A 19,523-nucleotide genomic window follows, 5' to 3' on the forward strand; every position below is an offset into this window, starting at 1 on the left:
GAGAACATGTCTACAGGATGATGTGCTTTGTCTCTAATTTGTAGTATGTGGGGCGTTTGAGGCGCTATTCAGACCGCGTGGCCTAATGGATAAGGCGTCTGACTTCGGATCAGAAGATTGAGGGTTCGAGTCCCTTCGTGGTCGTACTTTTTGTTTGAGTTATTATATTTATACATTCCCATTACCTTCCCACCCCATAAAAGGATTTTTTTTTCGGTACATAGCGTAGTCATATCATTCATACGTATTGTTTTTGCACACGAGTAACTATATAAGATGTATCTTCCCAGTATGGTGCACTAATCGTAACTTATATGTACTTAGCTGTTCAGGCTAATAGTTTGTACTACTTTTTTTTATTTTATTTTACCTGATGTCTCGGTGATCAATGAAAGATCTCTCTAGTCATGAACACAACGACATCGCTGTTATCTTTTTGAAAAAGACTGACCATTCTTCGTCTACAAACAGCAGAGTGGCGCAGCGGAAGCGTGCTGGGCCCATAACCCAGAGGTCGATGGATCGAAACCATCCTCTGCTATTTTTTTTTTTTTTTTTTTTCTTAATGCTAGTTTATTTTACCTTGTTACTGCTATTATTGCATGAATGAATACCGGTATTCATTCATTCATTCATATAATTTTTCTGTGTTAATATTTCCATTCAGGTTGCTTTTATTATTTTATTATAAAACACAGAATGATATAAACAGAGACCGAATTCACATGGGTGTGCATGTGTTCACATAGAAGTGGCATTGTGCAATTGGTTTCACATGTGATTATAGGGGTAACATGCATGCATGTTACATGTGAATATGTGAGATTCACATTTCATTACATGGATTTCACATGATTATATGAGTTTCACATGTGAATATGAATTTCACATGATTCTATGGGTTTTACATGTGATTATACGTGTTACACATGAGAATATGTATGGGTTTTACATGTGAATGTGTACATTTTACATGTGCCTAAATTGGTTTCACTAATAATAATAAGGTGCAGCGCTTTTTTTTTTTTGGTCAGTAACAGTACTATGGCAATAGTAATTAGTAAGATTACTAGTTATTGAAGAAAATAAAGCTGTTAGTAACACTATTTAATCATTCAGTTATTGTTGGTTTAAAGCAGAAGCAGCTTAAGACATCTTTCATTAATTAATCTATTAAAAGAGTTTTCTGAATTGAACTAGAAGCAGAAAACTTTAAACAAATATCTTACAAAACGTGTTCTGCTTTATTTTATTGAACAGAAATATTGAAGACAATACTTAGTAAATACTATGTACATATAAATGTTAAGAAAAATACAATCATATGGCCTAAAAACATTACAATCAATCAATCAAAATCGACCCGTCTATTGCTCTTGATCGCTGAGTGTTTTTTCTTCTGTTTGAGTCGGTCCTCGTTCCTCTTCTCTAACCTGCACAACAAATTTCACATCAAACGTTCATACCAGACTTACAAAATGAAGCAGGATTTTACAGCAGAATAGTACCTGGCTGCCCTCAGAGCGACGTCTTCAGCTGTGGGCTCCTGGGGCTTCTCACTGGCCTCAGCTATGATGGTGGAGATCTTTTGTATGCAGTCGGAGAGGTTCCTCTGCTGACTCCTGCTCGTCTCTGATGTTACCAGCAGCTCCCCGGCCTTATTGATGCGGTTTTTGTTCTATAGCATTTGTTTCATAGAGTGCAGTTTCAAATTTAGGAAAATACACACATCGGGACGTCAGTGGATGAGGAAAAAATGGACAAGAACTGGTCAGTTGTAAAACAAATCAAACAAACAAACAAACAAACAAACAAAAAAAAAAATTAAGGAAAACCTTTTCAAAGATTTTTTCCCGAACATCCTCTGGGATCCAGTCTGCTGTGTGCACATGGAATCGAACTTCTGCTTTTGTGTTGACTATGGATGGAAAACGACATCATTAAAATCAAACAAACAAACGAACAAAAAAACAAGCCAAGTTTGTTAATCCAGTAGTTTATGGGAGGTGAAATGTCTGATTTCTTCATCTCACTTCCTCAGATAGTTTTCCCCGGTAGATTTTACTGCTGTGTCACAACCTCATTAATACTAAAAATTATAGGAATTAAAGGGAAACCATGTCTAATTAAAATGGGCTGCTGTTATCAACTTTTTTGATTCTTCAGCTTCATGTGACAGTAACATGGGTCTGATGGACATGAGACTGACAAATTTAGCTTACTGTTGCTAACAGTTTTGGGTAAATGTGCCGGTGTGAACCGTGAACTGCTCGTTTTCATCTTATCAGCTGCACAATAAAAACGCAACACGAGAGACGGTGCTAGCATCAGCTGATCACCGCCAACCAGTCATGATTCAGGACAGGAGGGGGAGGATGCCGTGCTAAGACCAGACAGCGACGTTTGTGCAAAACTACGTTTAAAGTTTTCTTTCTTTCTTTCACCAACTCACCACGAAAAGATGAAAACATCCTCATCTCCCATGGGTGTGATGCCCTAGTTAATCCATTGAGCCAGCCAACTAATATATAATATATAATATAACTGATGTGCTAAAAATGTGTAGAAATGACATGGAATGACCCATGTGGGCTAAAGAGAAGCAATCATTGACTGTAGATGACAGGATCAAAGTGATAACCAGTGATGAATCACATCACATTGTGCAAAAAGATGATGCTGGAACTTTTATTTTTTTTTATGTTTGCAGGTTTGATGATTGTTATCAATCAAAAGAAGGTTTATAAATGACAAAGTAAATTTTTATGATAATGTATCATGTCACAGAGGAGCTAACCGTTTGCATCTTTGTGGTCCATGAATAGGCACCTATTCATAACTACCTATTACTACCATTTCAGAACTACCACCTTTATTGACGTGCTGACCACCGGGACCACTGCTTCTGCTGTACGACACCGTCAGACGGTCTGAGAAAATAAACATATACATATCAAAAGACGTTGGCCAGAACTTATATTCCGTTTCACCTCTAAAATATATCCGAGTGTATATTTACCAACTGGAATATGCACTTGAGTATCCTGTGAAAGCAAGAACAAGACATATAAAAATATTACAGCTTTATATGATATATTTATCGTATCGCATCTGTGTTTGGATTAAACTCCACTCACTAGTCAGATTATATCAACATGACAATGAACTAGACCTCTCAATAATTCAATTTGTGAAGGTTTCAGAACATAAAATGTGGCAAATGCAGTACTGTATCTAAGTGAGTCACAGCAACATAAACGCTGGTGTAGATTGCTGGCGTTCACTTCACTGACCTCTGTGTCTGTTCCTCGTGTCCCGTAACAAACTCTCGAAGAGAAAGAGCAGTAAATTCGTCCTACTGCAACACTCCTGAGTTCAACACGCCGTGGAATCACCTTACTACATGCTGTACTAAAAAGTAAATAAGAACATCGTGAAATGTGTGCCGCCATGTTGGATTGACGTAATAAATGACGAGTGAAGTTAAGTTCAGGTTTGCTGTTTTGTAACGTCTGCTGATAGCTTAAAAAAAGGTAATATAGATTTGCTGTGACATACAGTTGGTGTTTACGTTAGCTGTGCCGTAAATGATAATAGCAGGATAAAAAAACAATTTATTTAACAGGAAGAGAAAAACACAGGTTCCACCGAGATTTGAACTCGGATCGCTGGATTCAGAGTCCAGAGTGCTAACCATTACACCATGGAACCATCTGCACTGATTCGTCGGAAAGATTTAAATTCATATCTATACATACACCATGTTAGCAATCATTTATTTGTTTATTGATTCATTGCATAGCTCGACATCGCGTGGTTATTAGCTTATTGATACAGACGGTTGGATGGATGGATACTATTTCTCAACAAATGTAGCCAAGTTTTGAAGATTCATCATAACATTTTGTGTTTGGTGATAAACATCCTTTATTTGGAACTTTATTTGCAACTTACCAAAATATTCACCAAACAGAGTTTTGAGCAGTTCTGACACGAGTCCACGATGCCATCCATCCATTTTCTGCCGCTTATCTGGAGTCGGGTCGCGGGGGCAGCTGCCTAAGAAGGGAAACCCAGACTTCCCTCTCCCTGGCCACACTCACCAGCTCATCCGCCCGGCCACCCTGCGGAGAAAACTCATTTCGGCCGCGATCTTGTTCTTTCGGTCACTACCCACAGCCCGTGACCATAGGTGAGGGTGGGAACATAGATCGACCGGTAAATCGAGAGCTTCGCCTTTTGGCTCAGCTCCTTCTTCGCCACGACAGACCGATGCAGAGTCCGCATCACTGCAGACGGGGCACCGATCCGCCTGTCGATCTCCCGCTCCATCCTTCCCTCACTCGTGAACAGTATATTTCAGACAGCTAAAATATTTGGTTCCCCCTGGTAACTTTGGCAGATAAAGAGCAAGTGTCTTCATATCCACAGGACTTGTTGTCCATGATGAGAGGAGTAACCAGAGTTTGGGACCTGCTGATAAATTAATCTGTTCCTGTGATATAGAGGGGGAACAGTATATTTCAGACAGCTAAAATGTTTGGTTCCCCCTGGTAACTTTGGAAAATACAGAGCAAATGTTTTCATATATTGTGTACAATATTGTGTTTCCCTTCACTTTTTATACAAGTATTTTTCTCCTTTGAAAAGAGCCACGTGTTCTCATACATCACATTAACCAAGGAATATTACAAGGCATTTAATAAAAGAGGTGATTATTTTGGAAAAACAACAGATATTAACTACCAAAAATAAGCAGCTCTAAATACATTTTTATCCAATAATGTGTCATATTTTACATAAGAATTTACCTGAAAGCCACACTCATTGTTTTTAAGCAGTCTAATTCTTCCTATCATGCCAACAGCTAGGTTCCATCCATTTTGGCAAAAAATAAAAAATGAAAATAAATAAATAAAAAAAATCTAAATATACGCAATGTGTTAAAAAACAGTGTTCGCCAGCTACCTGAAATCTGTAAGGCTCAACTGAACATGACAAAAGCTGGAAAGGTCTTCTCTCGGCGATTAAAAAACAACACGAAACAAACAACAACAAAAAACACAAGACCAGGTTTATTTGTTACTGTTGTTTTGTCTATATGATATATATATAGCAGGATTTGTCGATTAAAATTAAAGTTTGAACCTTGGCATGATTACGTGGAGTCATTTTTGATGTGAAATCGGTCGGAAATGCCCTGCAGACGGGCGGCGCAGCCTCTCTGGCTGCAGTGCGCGCTCCCGACGCAGGGGAAACAGATTATTTCAGGGGAACTGAATTTCGCACAAGACCGGCAATGCGGACCAAGCTCTGACACCGGTCGTACACGGACCGGACAGCTTGTACAAGTGGGTCCGGCACTCCATACTCCCGGAGTACCCCCCACAGGAGTCCCCGGGGGACACGGTTGAATGCCTTCTCAAAGTCCATGAAGCACAGCAAACTCCCATGCCCCCTCAAAGACCCTGAAGAGGGTTTAGAGCTGGTCCACTGTTCCACGACTTGGACGAAAACCACACTGCTCCTCCTCAATCCAAGGTTTGACTATCCGACGGACCCTCCTCTGCAGCACCCCTGAATAGACCTTACCAGGGAGGCTGAGAAGTGTGATCCCCCTGTAGTTGGAGCACACCCTCCGGTCCCCCTTTTTTAAGAGGGGGACCACCACCCCAGTCTGCCAGTCCAGGGGAACTGTCCCCAATGTCCACGCAATGCTGCAGAGGCATGTCAACCAAGACAGCCCTACAGCACCCAGAGCCTTAAGGAACTCTAGGCAGACCTCATCCATCCCCGGGGCCTTGCCACCGAGGAGCTTTTTAACAACCTCAGTGACCTCAGCCCCAGAGATAGGAGAACCAGCACCAGCTACCCCAGACTCTGCTTTCTCATCAGAAGACGTGTTGGTGGGATTGAGAAGGTCTTCGAAGTATTCCTTCCACCGACTCACAATGTCCTGAGTCGAGGTCAGCATCCCCCCCATCCCCACTGTACATAATGTTGACAGAGCACTGCTTCCCCTCCTGAGCCGTCGGATGGTGGACCAGAATCTCCTTGAAGCGGTATGGAAGTCATTCTCCATGGCCTCTCCAAACTCCTCCCCTTAGCCCGCCGATACCCATCAGCTGCCTCTGCCCGACTCCTTCAGCTTGACGGCATCCCTTACTGCTGGTGTCCACCAACGAGTTCGGGGGTTACTGCCACGACAGGCACCGACGATCTTACGGCCACAGCTGCAGCTGGCCGCCTCGACAATAGAGGCACGGAACACAGCCCATTCGGACTCAATGTCCACCGCCTCACCTGGGCCCTGGTGACCCATGTCCGGACAAGAGAAACCCTGGTCCTTGCTTTGTCATCATAATGATAATGGGTGTGAATAAATCTACAGTCAAATGTGAGGGTGCTTGTTTATTCTTAAAAAGGGCTTCAAAACAGCAATGCACTCACAAATGTTTAACTGCTAAATGCCCAACATTAATGATTAGACAACTCAGATAAGGTAAGACTGAAAAATGTCTTCATTACAGCAGAATGTTAAGTTAAGAATGTTAAAATTATGAATGTTATGTTTATTGTTACCACCCCATCATAAAGAAAATATTATATATATATATAGATATATCTATATATATCTATATATATACACCGATCCCGATAGAGCGCACACCGGAACTCTTGTTTTATACTCTGTTTCAGTTCGACAACATTTACAGACGGACTCGAAGCCTGCTCTTGATCAACAAAACAAAACAAACCCTTTACTTATTATTTACATGTTATCTTAACATTTGACAATAATAGGCAACGACATATGCCAAAGACTTTCTTAATATGTTTCCAATAAAATAGTAGTCACGTTTGTCACGCAAAATTCGAAATCAATTTATTGAGTTAGCTTTGGTGTGTATTTTTTTAGCACTATTGCTAAGGTTGGAAGCTAATAATTACCGCGGCGAAATACGTTTTGCTACTTCTCGTTAACCTGGCAACACCAGAAAGCCGTGCATCAATAGGTAGTTAACCTCAATATTATATCGCAATTTTAGCTTGGGCTTCGGTGGCTCGCGTTTAATTAGTCAACGTTAGCGAACACACCCATTTTTGTCGTTATTCCATTTAACTATGTCACTGAAGAAGTATAATATGCCAGTAAAGGGCGAAGATCGTTGCCAGTTGGAGTAAATGCCGCACAGTCGGTGAAGTCATCCCTGACGTTATGCGTCTCTTGCTCAAGAGAATTCTATTACATGTCATAGTAGCCAGAAGCGTCGGTTACAGTCAGTAAGGTATTTCGGCGTGTTTAGCTGCAAAATGCCTGGAATAGTGGTTTTCGGACGGCGGTGGGGGATCGCCAGTGACGACCTTGTTTTCCCCGGCTCCTTTGAACTGTGGCTCCGTGTCATTTGGTATGTTCTTTGCTTTCCTAATTCCCGTTTGATGTGAACACCTCGCAGTCTTAGCTAACCAGACACAAGCTTTTCACTCTATGACTTGGTTCTGATGTGATCTCTGCTGGCCTTTCTCTCCAGGTGGTGTGGCACCATGGTCTTGTTCACTTATCACAAGGGTAATTTTGATTGCAATGGAGGAGGGATCTTACACACTTACCTGGTTGGACTGCTGGTTGTTCTGGCACTCATCATCCTGTCACTGTGTGCCATCGTCTATGTCAGTGCCCAAGGTAACTAAGCTGTCAGGTCTTCATTTTTAAGATTTTGTGTCATTAATCTGCACAAACGAGCTGATGTGAACCACATTTTAAGGGTAGAAATGACTAAATAGCAACAGGGATGTGAAAATACAAGGAATTGTGCAATATGCAGGAAGTTTGCAAGACTGGTGCTTGTCTTCATAGCTTTAGGAAATGGTTGGGGGACTGTGTAAGTGTGCCAACCTTTATATGAAAATATTTCTAGCTTTATTCAAGCTTTTTTTCCTCCAATATTAGAACCCTGAATTATGAAGTGTCTGTTTTATGTAAATAATACTGTGCCAATTACATAAATATCTTTTGACTGTGTAATTCTTATGTGAAAGGATGCTCTGATGAAACACTGGATTTTTTTGCCATCAGGTGACACTTGCAGCAACATTATGATACAGTGTGCTAATGCAAAACCACTTATTACTGTTCTGCCACAAAAATGTTTTGAGAGAACGCTGTGGTTTGATCAGAAGTGGTGTGGTTTGAGTTTTGGCAGAGATTTATTTACAATGTCTGCAAACATTTTCTTATATAGAGCAATGGGCTCTACAGTTTACAGCACTTTACATTGGAAGCATCATTGAAAACCTAAATGTTTGGACTTTTCCTGACTGAATTTGTATTTTCTGTATCTTTTAAGGTTTCTGCACAAGTGTAATTTATGTTTTTGTGAAAGAAATTTTATGTTAAATGTTCAGGCAAGTGTGCAGTGATGTCATAAACCTTCACCCTCAAACTTTTTCTGTTCATATGCAGTTTTTACATTGAAATGTGGACATTTTTTTTAATCTTTTACCAACTTAAAGCTATAGTTAAATTTAAAATAATCATGATAATATTTAGTGTTTGATAATAGATGGTATGTAGCTTCCTATTAACACCTGAATTTATTTACAATTATATGCAAACAAAATAAATACTGGAACAAAATAAGGAAAAAAAATTATTTGAATAAGATAAAATACTATTAAATATGAAATGAATTTATGGGTTTAAGACTAAAAGGGTTGCAACCCTCCAGTATAACTAAAACAGCCCAAGGTCTGAGTGTATACCAGCTGTTCCAAGAGTCCAAGGAGGAAAGCAATGTTGTAGTTAATTTGAAGCCCATCCTACTCCAGTGCTTGGTGACCACTGTACTAGAGTCTTAAAAATAATTTTAAGAAATGACATTAAGGATGACGACAGACCTGCGCCTTATCATTTATGGAGTAATGAAGGCACTTTTGTGTTCTTTCACCAGCTTGATGGTCTTAGTGGCAGGCCTTGTGGTTTTTTCTCATATTGCCCCACAGTGCAGATTACGCCTACTCAAATTCCAGTTCTCTTTCACTATGTTTCCGCTCAGATTTGGAGGTGAAGGACTTCTTTTTTTTAACTCATAAAACCTATGTGTCCATAAAAGCTCCATATCAACACAAGCCTGTTTTAATCACTGTTCCAGATTTTTGATATTTCCTATAATGACTTAATAGTGTGTTGCACAGCAAGTCTGAGCCTCTGTTTTTAGTCTGCCTCATTCTGCTCAGATGAATGGTGCTAAAAGTGGAGGAAATAGTTTATTACCAAATAAAGCCAAACAAATTTCCTGTCTGAGATTTCACTACGCTGATCGATTGAGGCACGTGACATCACCAAGTGCCTTTTTGTGCAGTCTGTAAATTCACACGTCATCATTTATACAACTATTAAAAATGTAATAAATGTAATTAAGAATGTAGCTGCTAAAAATGTTCTTATGTATTTGACAAATATACTGTATATATATTTTTTCCTCAGGTACCATTACGAACCCCGGCCCACGGCGTTCCATGCCTGCGCTGGTCTACCTGCGAGCTCTTCTCTACATCCCTGAGCTGGTTTGGGCCTGTCTGGGAGCTGTCTGGGTGTCTGATGAAAGTCGGGGTTGTGATCCTGCCACAGTGGGTTCTGTCATCGCTGCGGTAGTTACCAGGTAGCTTTTTTTTTTTTTTTTTTTTTTCCATTTTGTATTTAAAAAAAAAAAAAAGATAATTTTGGTCTAGCAACCTTCTCTCGTTGTTTCAAAAGCTGGATCATCCTGCTGTTCACGGGGTTGGGAGTAGTTTTCGTCTTCGATCCGTTGGGCAGCCCCCGTCCTCAGCAGGCTGCCACGGAGCCGCTGGGAGTGCGAGACATGGAGAGCAGCGAGGGCACCCAGTTCCTGTCCACTGCCCGCTCCCTGGCTGTGAAGGTGTGGGAGAGCCGGATCCGGCTCCTGTGCTGCTGTCTGCCGCAGGATGAAAGCCACCGAGCTGCCTTCTCCAGCATCGCGCAGCTCTTCAGCAACTTCTTCTCTGTAAGGGCAAATTATGCAGGGGGCAGCATGAGATATATGCAGAACAGAAGATCTTTCCACACACTAGTAAGCAGCAATGCTAACATGTAGTATAGCAGCATGATGGGGAGAAACTCTGCTAAAAGACTACCAAGCATTGGCATCTGAACGAAACACAGTTCAAACCCCAAGCAATTATATTGGAATGCAACAAAACCATGAGAACAGAACTGTCCACTTTGCTCATTTCTCCACTTCAAGCGAACCACACAAACAAGGTGTTGTATGACAGAGACTGCTGGTTACAAAGACGTCTGTCTCATCACTGTGGGACAGAAACTCTGGAAACTAGCAGCCAGAATCAGAAATCATGTCTTACTTTTGCTGTTTTGTGGTGAAAAGTTTAATTCCAGCTTTAAAACATTGCTAATATGTTCTCCTATGACTCCTGGATTCCAAGTCCTGCTAGTTTCCATGGAGATAAAAGAGGTTTTATAGTGAAGGATTCATTCTTCCTATCATTTACTATCTTGGACTTCACTTCTTTCTGGATCCTCATGGTGTTTCTAAGGTGAATGTGGGGCTATCCCTGGACCCTCTTGACTCTGACCATTGATAGAGGTGTTCTTCATCTACCCCATATCTTCCTGAGATATTTACCTGGGTAACACCTCTATTATAACACTTTTAAAACTGCTCAGGTTCACTTTTTACCTTCTACTGTTGCACAGTTCCTCATCAGACATTACTGTACTAATTCCTAGATGAACTGGGCGGCCATCCTTTGGTTCTGACTGAAAGTAATGTGTTTTCTCTCAGGAAGAGATAACCATTTACATTTTCTCCTGTGTTTACTGTGACACAGTAACACATCTTGATTCTGACACTTCTGTAGTAATCTCACACGTCTCAGCTTTCTGTAGAGACCAGCATTATACATACAGCCCTTGTAGTTGTGAAGATAAACTTTATTTATTTTGGGCGTGTCATTTCAGACAGGAGGAAGAAAAATAGCCAAGAAGACGTTAAACTGACATCAAACATGTTGTGAGATAATTTGTGTTGTGACATATTTGCTGCAGGATACAGACCTGGTTCCCAGTGACATAGCAGCTGGTTTGGCTCTGCTCCATCAGGAGCAGGATAAGATGGAGCTGAGCAGAGACCCAGACGTCATTGTTACTCACAGCCCTTCTTCTCCAATTGTAAGTCATCAGTTATAAAGAAGAAGCCGAACTCAGAAACAGCAACATGTTCTTATTGTTCCAATATCATTTTCTGTTTGAAGGGACAAGATCTGGAGATTGAGTTGGAGAAAGCGGCACACTGCATGCAGTTTGCTGCAGCAGCTTACGGCTGGCCGTTGTACATTTACTCCAACCCCCTCACTGGACCCTGCAAGCTCAGTGGAGACTGGTAAGAAGTTATTATTTTATTATTTTTTTATTATTATCTTATGATGTCTGCTGCTCAGGATAAAAACAGCTTTGTGTTGCCTTCATTTGAGCAAAGTTCTGTCCGAACATGAATCTGTGTGTTTCAGCTGCAGGAGTCGGGCTGCTGAGTACGACATCGTCGGGGGAGACCACCTTGGCTGCCACTTCTCATCCATTCTGCAGAGCACTGGTTTGCAGTACAGAGACTTTATCCATGTCAGCTTCCACAACCAGGTAGGTGTGTCAGCAGTTAGTCCTATCTTCATGCTTTTTATACATCTTTATTAGGATTGTCTAAACATGCATGTTGTGTTACAGATCTATGAGATCCCATTTTTTGTGGCTCTGGATCATAAGAGGGAGGCTGTTCTAGTAGCTGTAAGAGGGACACTTTCACTGAAGGTAAGCTGGGACTCCGAACTCTCACTTTTATGGTGAACAGTTAGCCAAAGCTTCAGCACTGATTTCTGAAACATAGACTAAGTAAAAATTCCCAGAACTTGGCTTGTGAGGTCTTGGACTTAATTTAAAACCACCCATGTTATTCTGAATTAGCAGGACTGGGGTTCTAAAATCAAATTAAGCTGGAGCAACAAATCCTAGAAAACCTTGACCACAGAAAAGAAGCTCCTATCGTAACACTTTACAGGCTCACAGTGAGCAGTCACTGAAGATAATCATCAAACATCTGCTGTGGAATCCAAGAAAAGTGGAAAAACACCTGCGATCAATTCAGCACAAATAAACACTTTAAACAACAATACAATAACTCAACAAAAAATGTTGCCTTGCAGTGTTTACCAGCTGTATTACTGGTTCCTGATATTAATGGGTTGACATTAAAGTTTTATTTTAATAGAGATTTTGTGGAAAAATAAAGAAATAGAAATAAATAATTCATTCAGGATTTTTTCCCGGCCACAGTTCTTCCTGTAGGACGATGGGTCCCCACTATCCTTCCAGGTTTTAATAATGTGTTGGACAGTTCTTAACCCAGTTTTAGTAGTTTCTGCATCTCCTTAGATGCTTTCTTTGCTTGATGCTGGTAATTTGACCCTTCTGACACAGATTGCCATCTTTTCCACCTCCACAGGATGTGTTTTCCAACAGTTATTATCCAATGGGAGGCTGTAACCTGTTTGCTTAGTTAAATTCAAGTCATGACTTTCTTTTGGTTTGGGCAGCATATATTAAAAAGCAAGAAATGAAAATGAAGATTCACCATGAAACGTAGAAATGAAGGTCTCAGATATTACAAAGCATACATAATAATTATGGATTATATTTATAAAGCACTTTTCAAGGCACTCAAAGCACTTTACATTGGATCCATTATTTATCCGGTCCTCATTCATATTTTGTGTGGCCACAGCTGTCCAGTGGCAGACTGATGTAAACGCTGCAGCCACTCCACGCCAGCAGCCTCTCCGACCACCACCGAACATTCATGCAAACTCACACACCAGTGATGCCAACACTGCAAGCAAGGAGGGTGAAATGTCTTGCTCTAGGAAACTTGGACATGTGTGCTGTTTCAGGAGGTTGATGCAGCATTTTTTGGTTTGAATGGAAGTGTAATTTACTGGAAACGGCTTTAAACAACACCATCATGTACTTTACCTGAGTCATATCTACATCCAGGGAGGTTTACTTTAAACCTGGAGTAGCTTTGATCTTCCTTCCGGAAATCAGCTTAATTTATTCAGGACTAGGGACTATTTTACAACATGACTGAGAAAGACAATTTCTTTTAGTTTGCATTAAACGTTTCTCTGGAAAACTGACTTTTACTAAAATATCCAGTTTTCTGAACTCATGAGTATTTTCTCTGTACAGCTGCTGTGTATTTATACGTATGGCTGTTTCTCTTCGTTTCCTGTAATGATGATGATCACTTCCTTATTTCTGTGGATAATTGTGCAGCTAAAAGGAGAGAAACACACACCAGTATGACCTCTGACTGACTAAGACATTGTTTATTTATATCCCACCCACTGCCAGGTGCTGTTGTAGGCAGCAAGTGAACCGTCTGTCCTTAAAGTCGATGTGTTGGAAGCAGGAAAAGTGGGTGATTTGTGCATCCAGGCTGATGGAAAGCATCTCCACAACTGCAGCCTTTGTACATTTTTTTCCAGTCATCATCAATCAGTCATCAACATGTTGATGTCTGATTCAACAGAAGAGATGCTGTAACTCAAAGTACTGATACAAGTTAACGCTGGTTCATAGAAAAGTGTCAGAACACAAAGTGCACACTCGTCTGTGCCCATTCTGACACATGTGCGCCACTACATGCTCCTACAAAGGATGCATGAGCATCAGCTGGACCATGAAGCAATGGAAGAAGGTGGTCTGGTTTGATCCTGTTTTCATTCACAGCATGTAGATAATCGGGTCTGTGTGCATCATTCACCAGAGGAAAGCATGAAGCTTTGGGGAAAAGTCTGCTGGGAAACCTCTCATCTTGTCATCCATGTGGATATATCCCATCTACCTAAATACTGCTGCTGTGTGCATCTGTTCAGTGTTTATATTCCCTGCTGGCAGTGGCCTCGCTCACTGGGATAACGCGCCCTGTCACACTGCAAAAATGGTTCAAGGATTTGGTTCAGCGAGCTTGAGTTGTTGACTTCATTTCCAAATCCTGCAGAAATCAGTCCGGCTGAGCATGTTTGGGATGAACCGGACATACAAATCCGATCCAAAGAGGCCTTTTCTTCAGACTTGGAGGACTTGAAGGATTTGTTACTAACCGCTTGGTAGCAGATACCCCAGCACACCTTCAGAGGTCTACTGTAGTCCATGCAACGGGATCTACTCAATATTGGGCCAGTGGCCATAATATTATGGCCGATCCCTCCATAATCCAATGTCATGTGACTCCTTTATGAAGTATTCAGAGGAAACAGTGACTGTAATTCTGATTATTTGTTGGCAAATTTTCTCCTCATCTTTATCCAGAAGTCTGAAACCGCTGTAGCTGCTCTCATGCTAAACTCTCTCACCTGTGACTTGAAGATAGTTGTTTGTCTGACGCCATGTGTATCCTGCAGGATGCCCTGACAGACCTGTCTGCTGAATGTGAGAATCTGCCTGTAGATGGAGTTTCTGGAGCCTCCTACGCTCATAAGGTGAGGTAAACCTGTCTTTCTTGATCCAGATTTAGGTGTGTTTTTTCCTAACAAACGACTGTGTCTACTGCAGGGTATGTGCCAGGCAGCAGGCTACATCTACAAAAAGCTGGTCAACGATGGCATCTTGAACCAGGCATTCTCCATTGCACCGGTAAAAATTGAAGCTGCAGCTCATCTCATTTTGTCTGTGATTCAAAAGAAAACCTCTGCTCTGTTTTTCTTCTCCATAAACCTGGTTAGAGTTTCATTGTAAAGCATGAATCTGTGTGAGGAATCAATTAATCAGTCAATCCATCAAATTTTATTTATAGAGCGCTTTTCATGCATGAAGCGACACATAGTGCTTTACCTAATAAAAATAAATTATGCATAATAAAAACAAAATTTAAAAGCCTTCACATACTAGAGAATATAACAGAAAATTAAAACACACCTCACTGTAGTCTCTTTCACAATCTCACACACATACAAAGTGCATGGGCACACCTCCCTCCCGCCCATACCCCATTCTGTACAAACATGAACTCCCATCCCTAGTTACTGTCTCTTAACTGAATGTAATAAAATAAAAAAACATCAGGAAGAAAATAAACATCTGACTTTCCATAATTCAGGCTGTTAATTTTAACTGCTGACACATTGTGGCTAACTTTCTAAATGTTTGTGTCTTCCTGTGTTTGTAGGAGTACAAACTTGTCATCACTGGCCACAGTTTGGGGGCTGGCACAGCTTCACTGTTGGCTATCCTCCTGCGAAATTCCTTCCCCACCCTGCAGTGCTACTCATTCTCTCCACCAGGGGGACTCCTGAGGTAAGATAACGGCTGTATATTCTACAGTGCTTCTCAAGCTTTTTTTCAGCATTGTACCCCCTGTGGAAAATCTTTCAGCTAGGCACCCCCCTAAAAACGTAAGGCCCTTGGTTGGAAACAACAGTGTGCCATTAGTGCCTGATTTGTTAACATTTGTAACTAAAGAAACACTTTTAAATTTCAAACATTTGAAAAGTACATATTTCAAATATGTTCAGTGTCAATAAGCCATGAAGAAATTCATGGAAACTCTTTTCTCACTAAAAGCTCAGACTATTTTAACAAAAAAAATGTGTTAGCCACATTAAAACTGCTGTTTTTCCCTCCAGATTTTTTGAGAAAAATGATGTGTTCATAAATATTGTCACTATCAACATAAACAAAAGCAACAAGGTGTGGTCATAAAGGGATAGACATAGTCAGCAACAAGACTCAGGTAGGCTGTGGTGGTTAAACCAGGCCACGTTGGTACTAAGGGGACTTAAGTGGGCCAAGAAAATCTCCCCCACACCATTACACCAGCAGCAGCCTGAAGCGTTGATCCAAGGCAGGATGGATCCATGTTTTCATGATGTTTCCACTAAATTCTGAGCCTAGCATCTGAATGTGGAGCTGAAATGGAGACTCATCAGACCAGCAACGTTTCTCCATCTTCTATTGTCCAGTGTTGGTGAGTGTGTGTGAATTGTAGCCTCAGTTTCCTGTTCTTAGCTGACAGGAGACACTCGGTGTGGTCTTCTGCTGCTGTAGTCCATCTACTTCAAGGCTGGACGTGTTGTGTGTTCAGAGATGCTGTTCTGCAGACCTTGGTTGGAACCAGTGCTTATTGGACTTCCTGTTGTCTTTCTATCATCTCCAACCAGTCACTTTCTAGCTTTTTCAGGTTTGGTTTTGTGGTGAGTTAGTTATAAAAGCTCCACTTGTATGAAGTTCCTGTTCTGACTTCGTCTCCTGCCATTTCTTAAACTTATCTAGTATGAGCACAGCATTTAAAAACAAGCTATTGTTTCCATGTTAACAATGAAATGATTTTCCTCTTTGTTATGTACAGTAAAGCTTTAGCTGATTACTCCAAGAGCTTCGTGGTGTCGGTTGTTCTGGGAAAGGATCTGGTTCCCAGGTAAGAACCAATGGTGTATTCACTGTTTGTCTTTATTATTATTATTCTCAGTGGATCATAAAGACGCACTACAGAACTTCTATCAACGACTAATTCAGCATCCATCTTGCATCCTACATGTACAGCTTTTATTGTACATCCTCACAATGCTGCTTGTTCCACAGACTGAGCATTCCCAACATGGAGGATCTGAAGAGACGGATACTTAAAATGGTTTCAAACTGCAACAAGCCAAAAGTAAAGATCACTCAGTGCTCATATGTAGGTTTACTTTTACACTTAGACTCTTCTGTATGTGATGTTTGTCATTGCTCCTGTGTGGCAGTACCGCATCCTGCTGCAGGGCTGTTGGTATGAGCTGTTCGGAGGAGACCCGGACGATTTTCCCACCGAGATGGAAAACAGGAGGGAGGAGCAGCTCAGCCAGCCGCTGCTGGGGGAGGAGTCCCTGATGATTCGCCACTCGTCGTCCTATCAGAGCCTGGCGTCGGATGACTCACCCGCCCACACAGCTGCGCACCTGCCTCTCTTCCTACCTGGACGTGTCCTGCACATCACAGAAGACGGGCCGTCACGGAGGTCAGTCTGAAGATGCTTGACTTCTGAATTCATGTCTAAACAGGGTTTTTAACTTGGTGTTTATCAATCAAATAAACTTTATTTATGTAGCACTTTTCGTACAAAATCCTGTTTGTCCTCATTACATGATTATAAATAATCACACAGTGAGAAATAAATCATATAAAAGCAGTTTTATGTACAAATGGGGCAGTTTAAGGTAGCATGGATAATTTGTATATAAAAAGAATAAATGACTCACAGCTGCGACTCGGTTCCCATCATTCAGTTAAAAGAGCCGTTCAAAAGAATCGATTGGTGAGAGTGAACTTAGTGAACTTAGTTTTCGTACATTGCTTCCACATTTTGACAAACGACAAAACAAATTTTGAAAGTTACTATGTCGTGTTGTTCATCTGAGGTTGTTTCACCTCATATTTAAATGATTGTATTATTCAACTACAGCTCAGCAGAAAAGAAGGAGGAATCATTATTATGCGTCACAGTGAACTTTAGCAAAAAAGAAAAAACAAAACCAAAATGCGGTTCCTCTTTTTGTTATTATTACTTCAAACTAACAATATGAATCACAGAACTGGAAATAGTTGGTGTTGACATGTTGCCTCAGGTTCCCTCTCCCGGTGTTGAGACAGGCGGTACGTGGAAGCTAGTCTGCTTCGTGTCCTGTACTGTACACATCAGCTGACATTTCAAATGGCATCTTTTTCTTCTCAGCTGACACGTTAGCTGTCTCCTTCCTCCTGATAAGATCTGCTCCATCTAACATGATTTGAACTGCTGTAAGCCGTTACACACACTTCATTTGCTTGAAATGTGCCAACTTCTCTCCAGACTTCATCTTCATCTATAAATTGGATGAATTAGTCACCAACACTTTTATTCTTCACAATTCTGTTAAATTTTTTTTGTTTCTCTTTTGTTTTACTTTTTTAAATTATATTAAATTTTATTTTCATTCTATTTTATTTAATCATTTTGTTAATGTATTTTTTTTTCTTTTAGTTTTATTTATCAGTACAGTGTGTATATATATATATATATATATATATGTATAGAGAGAGAGAGATAGATAGATAGATAGATAGATAGATAGATAGATAGAAAATCTGTCATTTAACTTCCACTTCAACTATCTCAAATCACCTGGTATTTAGCAGAAAGCATAATTTCACCTTTGTTAAGCTACAGGTGACTTTGATGATGGTCACTTGAACAATTCGTGTCCTTCAGCATCCTGCACATAATAAGCTCCAGAAAACCAACGTTCTTTGTCTCCGTTTCTTATTTTCCATCCTTAGATCCTGTTTCTCCCAGGTTCGGTACCGTGCAGAATGGTCCAATGAAATGGCGTTCAGGAGTATTTTGATCAGCCCCAGGATGCTCACAGATCACATGCCCGACGCTGTGCTCCGAGCACTCAACAGCCTGACCGCCGACAGGCCCTTCTCCCTCTGCCAGTCATCTTCAAACAGCAGCCAGCATAACACAATCTAAGATGCACTCTTATGACTCACTTCTTACAGACTCGACAGCATCTCAAGCCAAATTCTGTTTCCGTCTTAACGTCTGATCCAGGACAGCTTCAGCTACTTCACTTTGCCTGACATCCCAACATTTCCTGACATGCCTGATTATTCTGCTTCTCCAACATCTAGAATTGATTGTAATAATGATGGAAGATGTGAAAGTGTGTGGATGTTTGCCTGTTGTGATTTTGTGAGATTGATCCTGATTTGTAAACACAAAAGAGCACATGTTGTTCTGTTGCACTTTTTATTTAATGCAAAAAAAGCTAGTTTTGACTCATAGTTATTATAGAAAAGCTCCATGCCATGATATTTGAATGTGTGCTGTGTAATGTATTTTACAATGCTGCTGTTTAACTGAAATGTCAGTGTTATGTTTTGTGCTGTATGAGAGGTGTATGACTGGTAAAAACTGCCCCTGCCCATGTTACTCTGAGTTTGTTTATGAGGGTAACTTAATAACAGTGATTGGCAAACATTATAAGAAAGCAAATAATGTTAGGTTTTACTTCAAAATGTCGTGTAGTAATTGTAGTTAATGTGTCTTGTGTTTATTGTCTTGAGACATCAGGGTGAACAGTGCCTATGCATTTAGGGAAAAGCAAGCCTACAACATTACTTTACAGAAAGGTGGTGTGTTTACGGGAAGTTTGACTGCAGTTTGAACAGTGCATGATGTTATTATGGCACAAACGTGATGGTCACAAGCGATAAAATGATTGTTCTTAAACATTTTGTGATTATCTGTTTACTTGCCATGGATATTTCATCTGTTTTTCAGGTGATCTGTGATGTTAAAATTTGAGTCGGCTCATGTCTGCATAACTATTTCACAACTTCAAAGGAATGCAGTTGATTTCTTGATGCAAATAAAAGCATTTGTGAAGAACATACTTTTTTTTCTACAACCTAA

General features: G+C 40.6%; 2 protein-coding genes and 3 non-coding genes across 5 annotated transcripts; 3 read left to right on the forward strand and 2 right to left on the reverse strand.

Annotated features, from left to right (window-relative positions):
- The first annotated feature begins 71 nt into the window (after positions 1 to 71).
- On the forward strand, positions 72 to 144 carry trnar-ucg. Its single transcript has one exon. It is a non-coding gene; the product is annotated as a tRNA-Arg (tRNA).
- Positions 145 to 469: 325 nt separating this feature from the next.
- trnam-cau lies at positions 470 to 541 on the forward strand. Its single transcript has one exon. It is a non-coding gene; the product is annotated as a tRNA-Met (tRNA).
- Positions 542 to 705: 164 nt separating this feature from the next.
- mrpl58 (mitochondrial ribosomal protein L58) lies at positions 706 to 3,478 on the reverse strand. The gene is made up of 6 exons (XM_041973799.1): positions 3,294 to 3,478; positions 3,020 to 3,044; positions 2,871 to 2,930; positions 1,836 to 1,918; positions 1,509 to 1,678; positions 706 to 1,433 (listed from the first exon to the last, which is right to left on the reverse strand). The coding sequence occupies exons 1-6, from the start codon at positions 3,450 to 3,452 to the stop codon at positions 1,349 to 1,351; spliced, it is 582 nt and encodes a 193-aa protein (XP_041829733.1). The 5' UTR covers positions 3,453 to 3,478; the 3' UTR covers positions 706 to 1,348.
- Positions 3,479 to 3,639: 161 nt separating this feature from the next.
- Positions 3,640 to 3,711, reverse strand: trnaq-cug. The gene has a single exon. It is a non-coding gene; the product is annotated as a tRNA-Gln (tRNA).
- A 2,999-nt stretch (positions 3,712 to 6,710) lies between these two features.
- daglb (diacylglycerol lipase, beta) lies at positions 6,711 to 19,497 on the forward strand. The gene is made up of 15 exons (XM_041973798.1): positions 6,711 to 7,409; positions 7,533 to 7,684; positions 9,488 to 9,662; positions 9,758 to 10,025; positions 11,087 to 11,209; positions 11,293 to 11,420; positions 11,548 to 11,674; positions 11,759 to 11,842; positions 14,494 to 14,571; positions 14,645 to 14,725; positions 15,258 to 15,385; positions 16,437 to 16,505; positions 16,670 to 16,742; positions 16,831 to 17,084; positions 18,383 to 19,497. Exons 1-15 carry the CDS (start codon positions 7,315 to 7,317, stop codon positions 18,576 to 18,578), a joined length of 2,031 nt encoding a protein of 676 aa, XP_041829732.1. The 5' UTR covers positions 6,711 to 7,314; the 3' UTR covers positions 18,579 to 19,497.
- Positions 19,498 to 19,523: the final 26 nt, after the last annotated feature.

Source organism: Melanotaenia boesemani, chromosome 21 (assembly GCF_017639745.1).
Source record: "Melanotaenia boesemani isolate fMelBoe1 chromosome 21, fMelBoe1.pri, whole genome shotgun sequence".
Lineage (NCBI taxonomy): Eukaryota > Metazoa > Chordata > Actinopteri > Atheriniformes > Melanotaeniidae > Melanotaenia > Melanotaenia boesemani.

Bases quoted from the DNA above. Each gene is read 5' to 3' on its own strand.
- mrpl58 (XM_041973799.1), bottom strand. From the start codon at position 3,452: ATGGCGGCACACATTTCACGATGTTCTTATTTACTTTTTAGTACAGCA. The intron at 2,931-3,019 runs GTAAATATACAC...TTATTTTCTCAG, and splicing joins TCAAGTGCATATTCCAGTTG to ACCGTCTGACGGTGTCGTAC. The intron at 1,679-1,835 runs GTTTTCCTTAAT...CAAATGCTATAG, and splicing joins GGGAAAAAATCTTTGAAAAG to AACAAAAACCGCATCAATAA.
- daglb (XM_041973798.1), top strand. From the start codon at position 7,315: ATGCCTGGAATAGTGGTTTTCGGACGGCGGTGGGGGATCGCCAGTGAC. The intron at 14,572-14,644 runs GTGAGGTAAACC...TGTCTACTGCAG, and splicing joins GAGCCTCCTACGCTCATAAG to GGTATGTGCCAGGCAGCAGG. The intron at 16,506-16,669 runs GTAAGAACCAAT...CTTGTTCCACAG, and splicing joins GGAAAGGATCTGGTTCCCAG to ACTGAGCATTCCCAACATGG.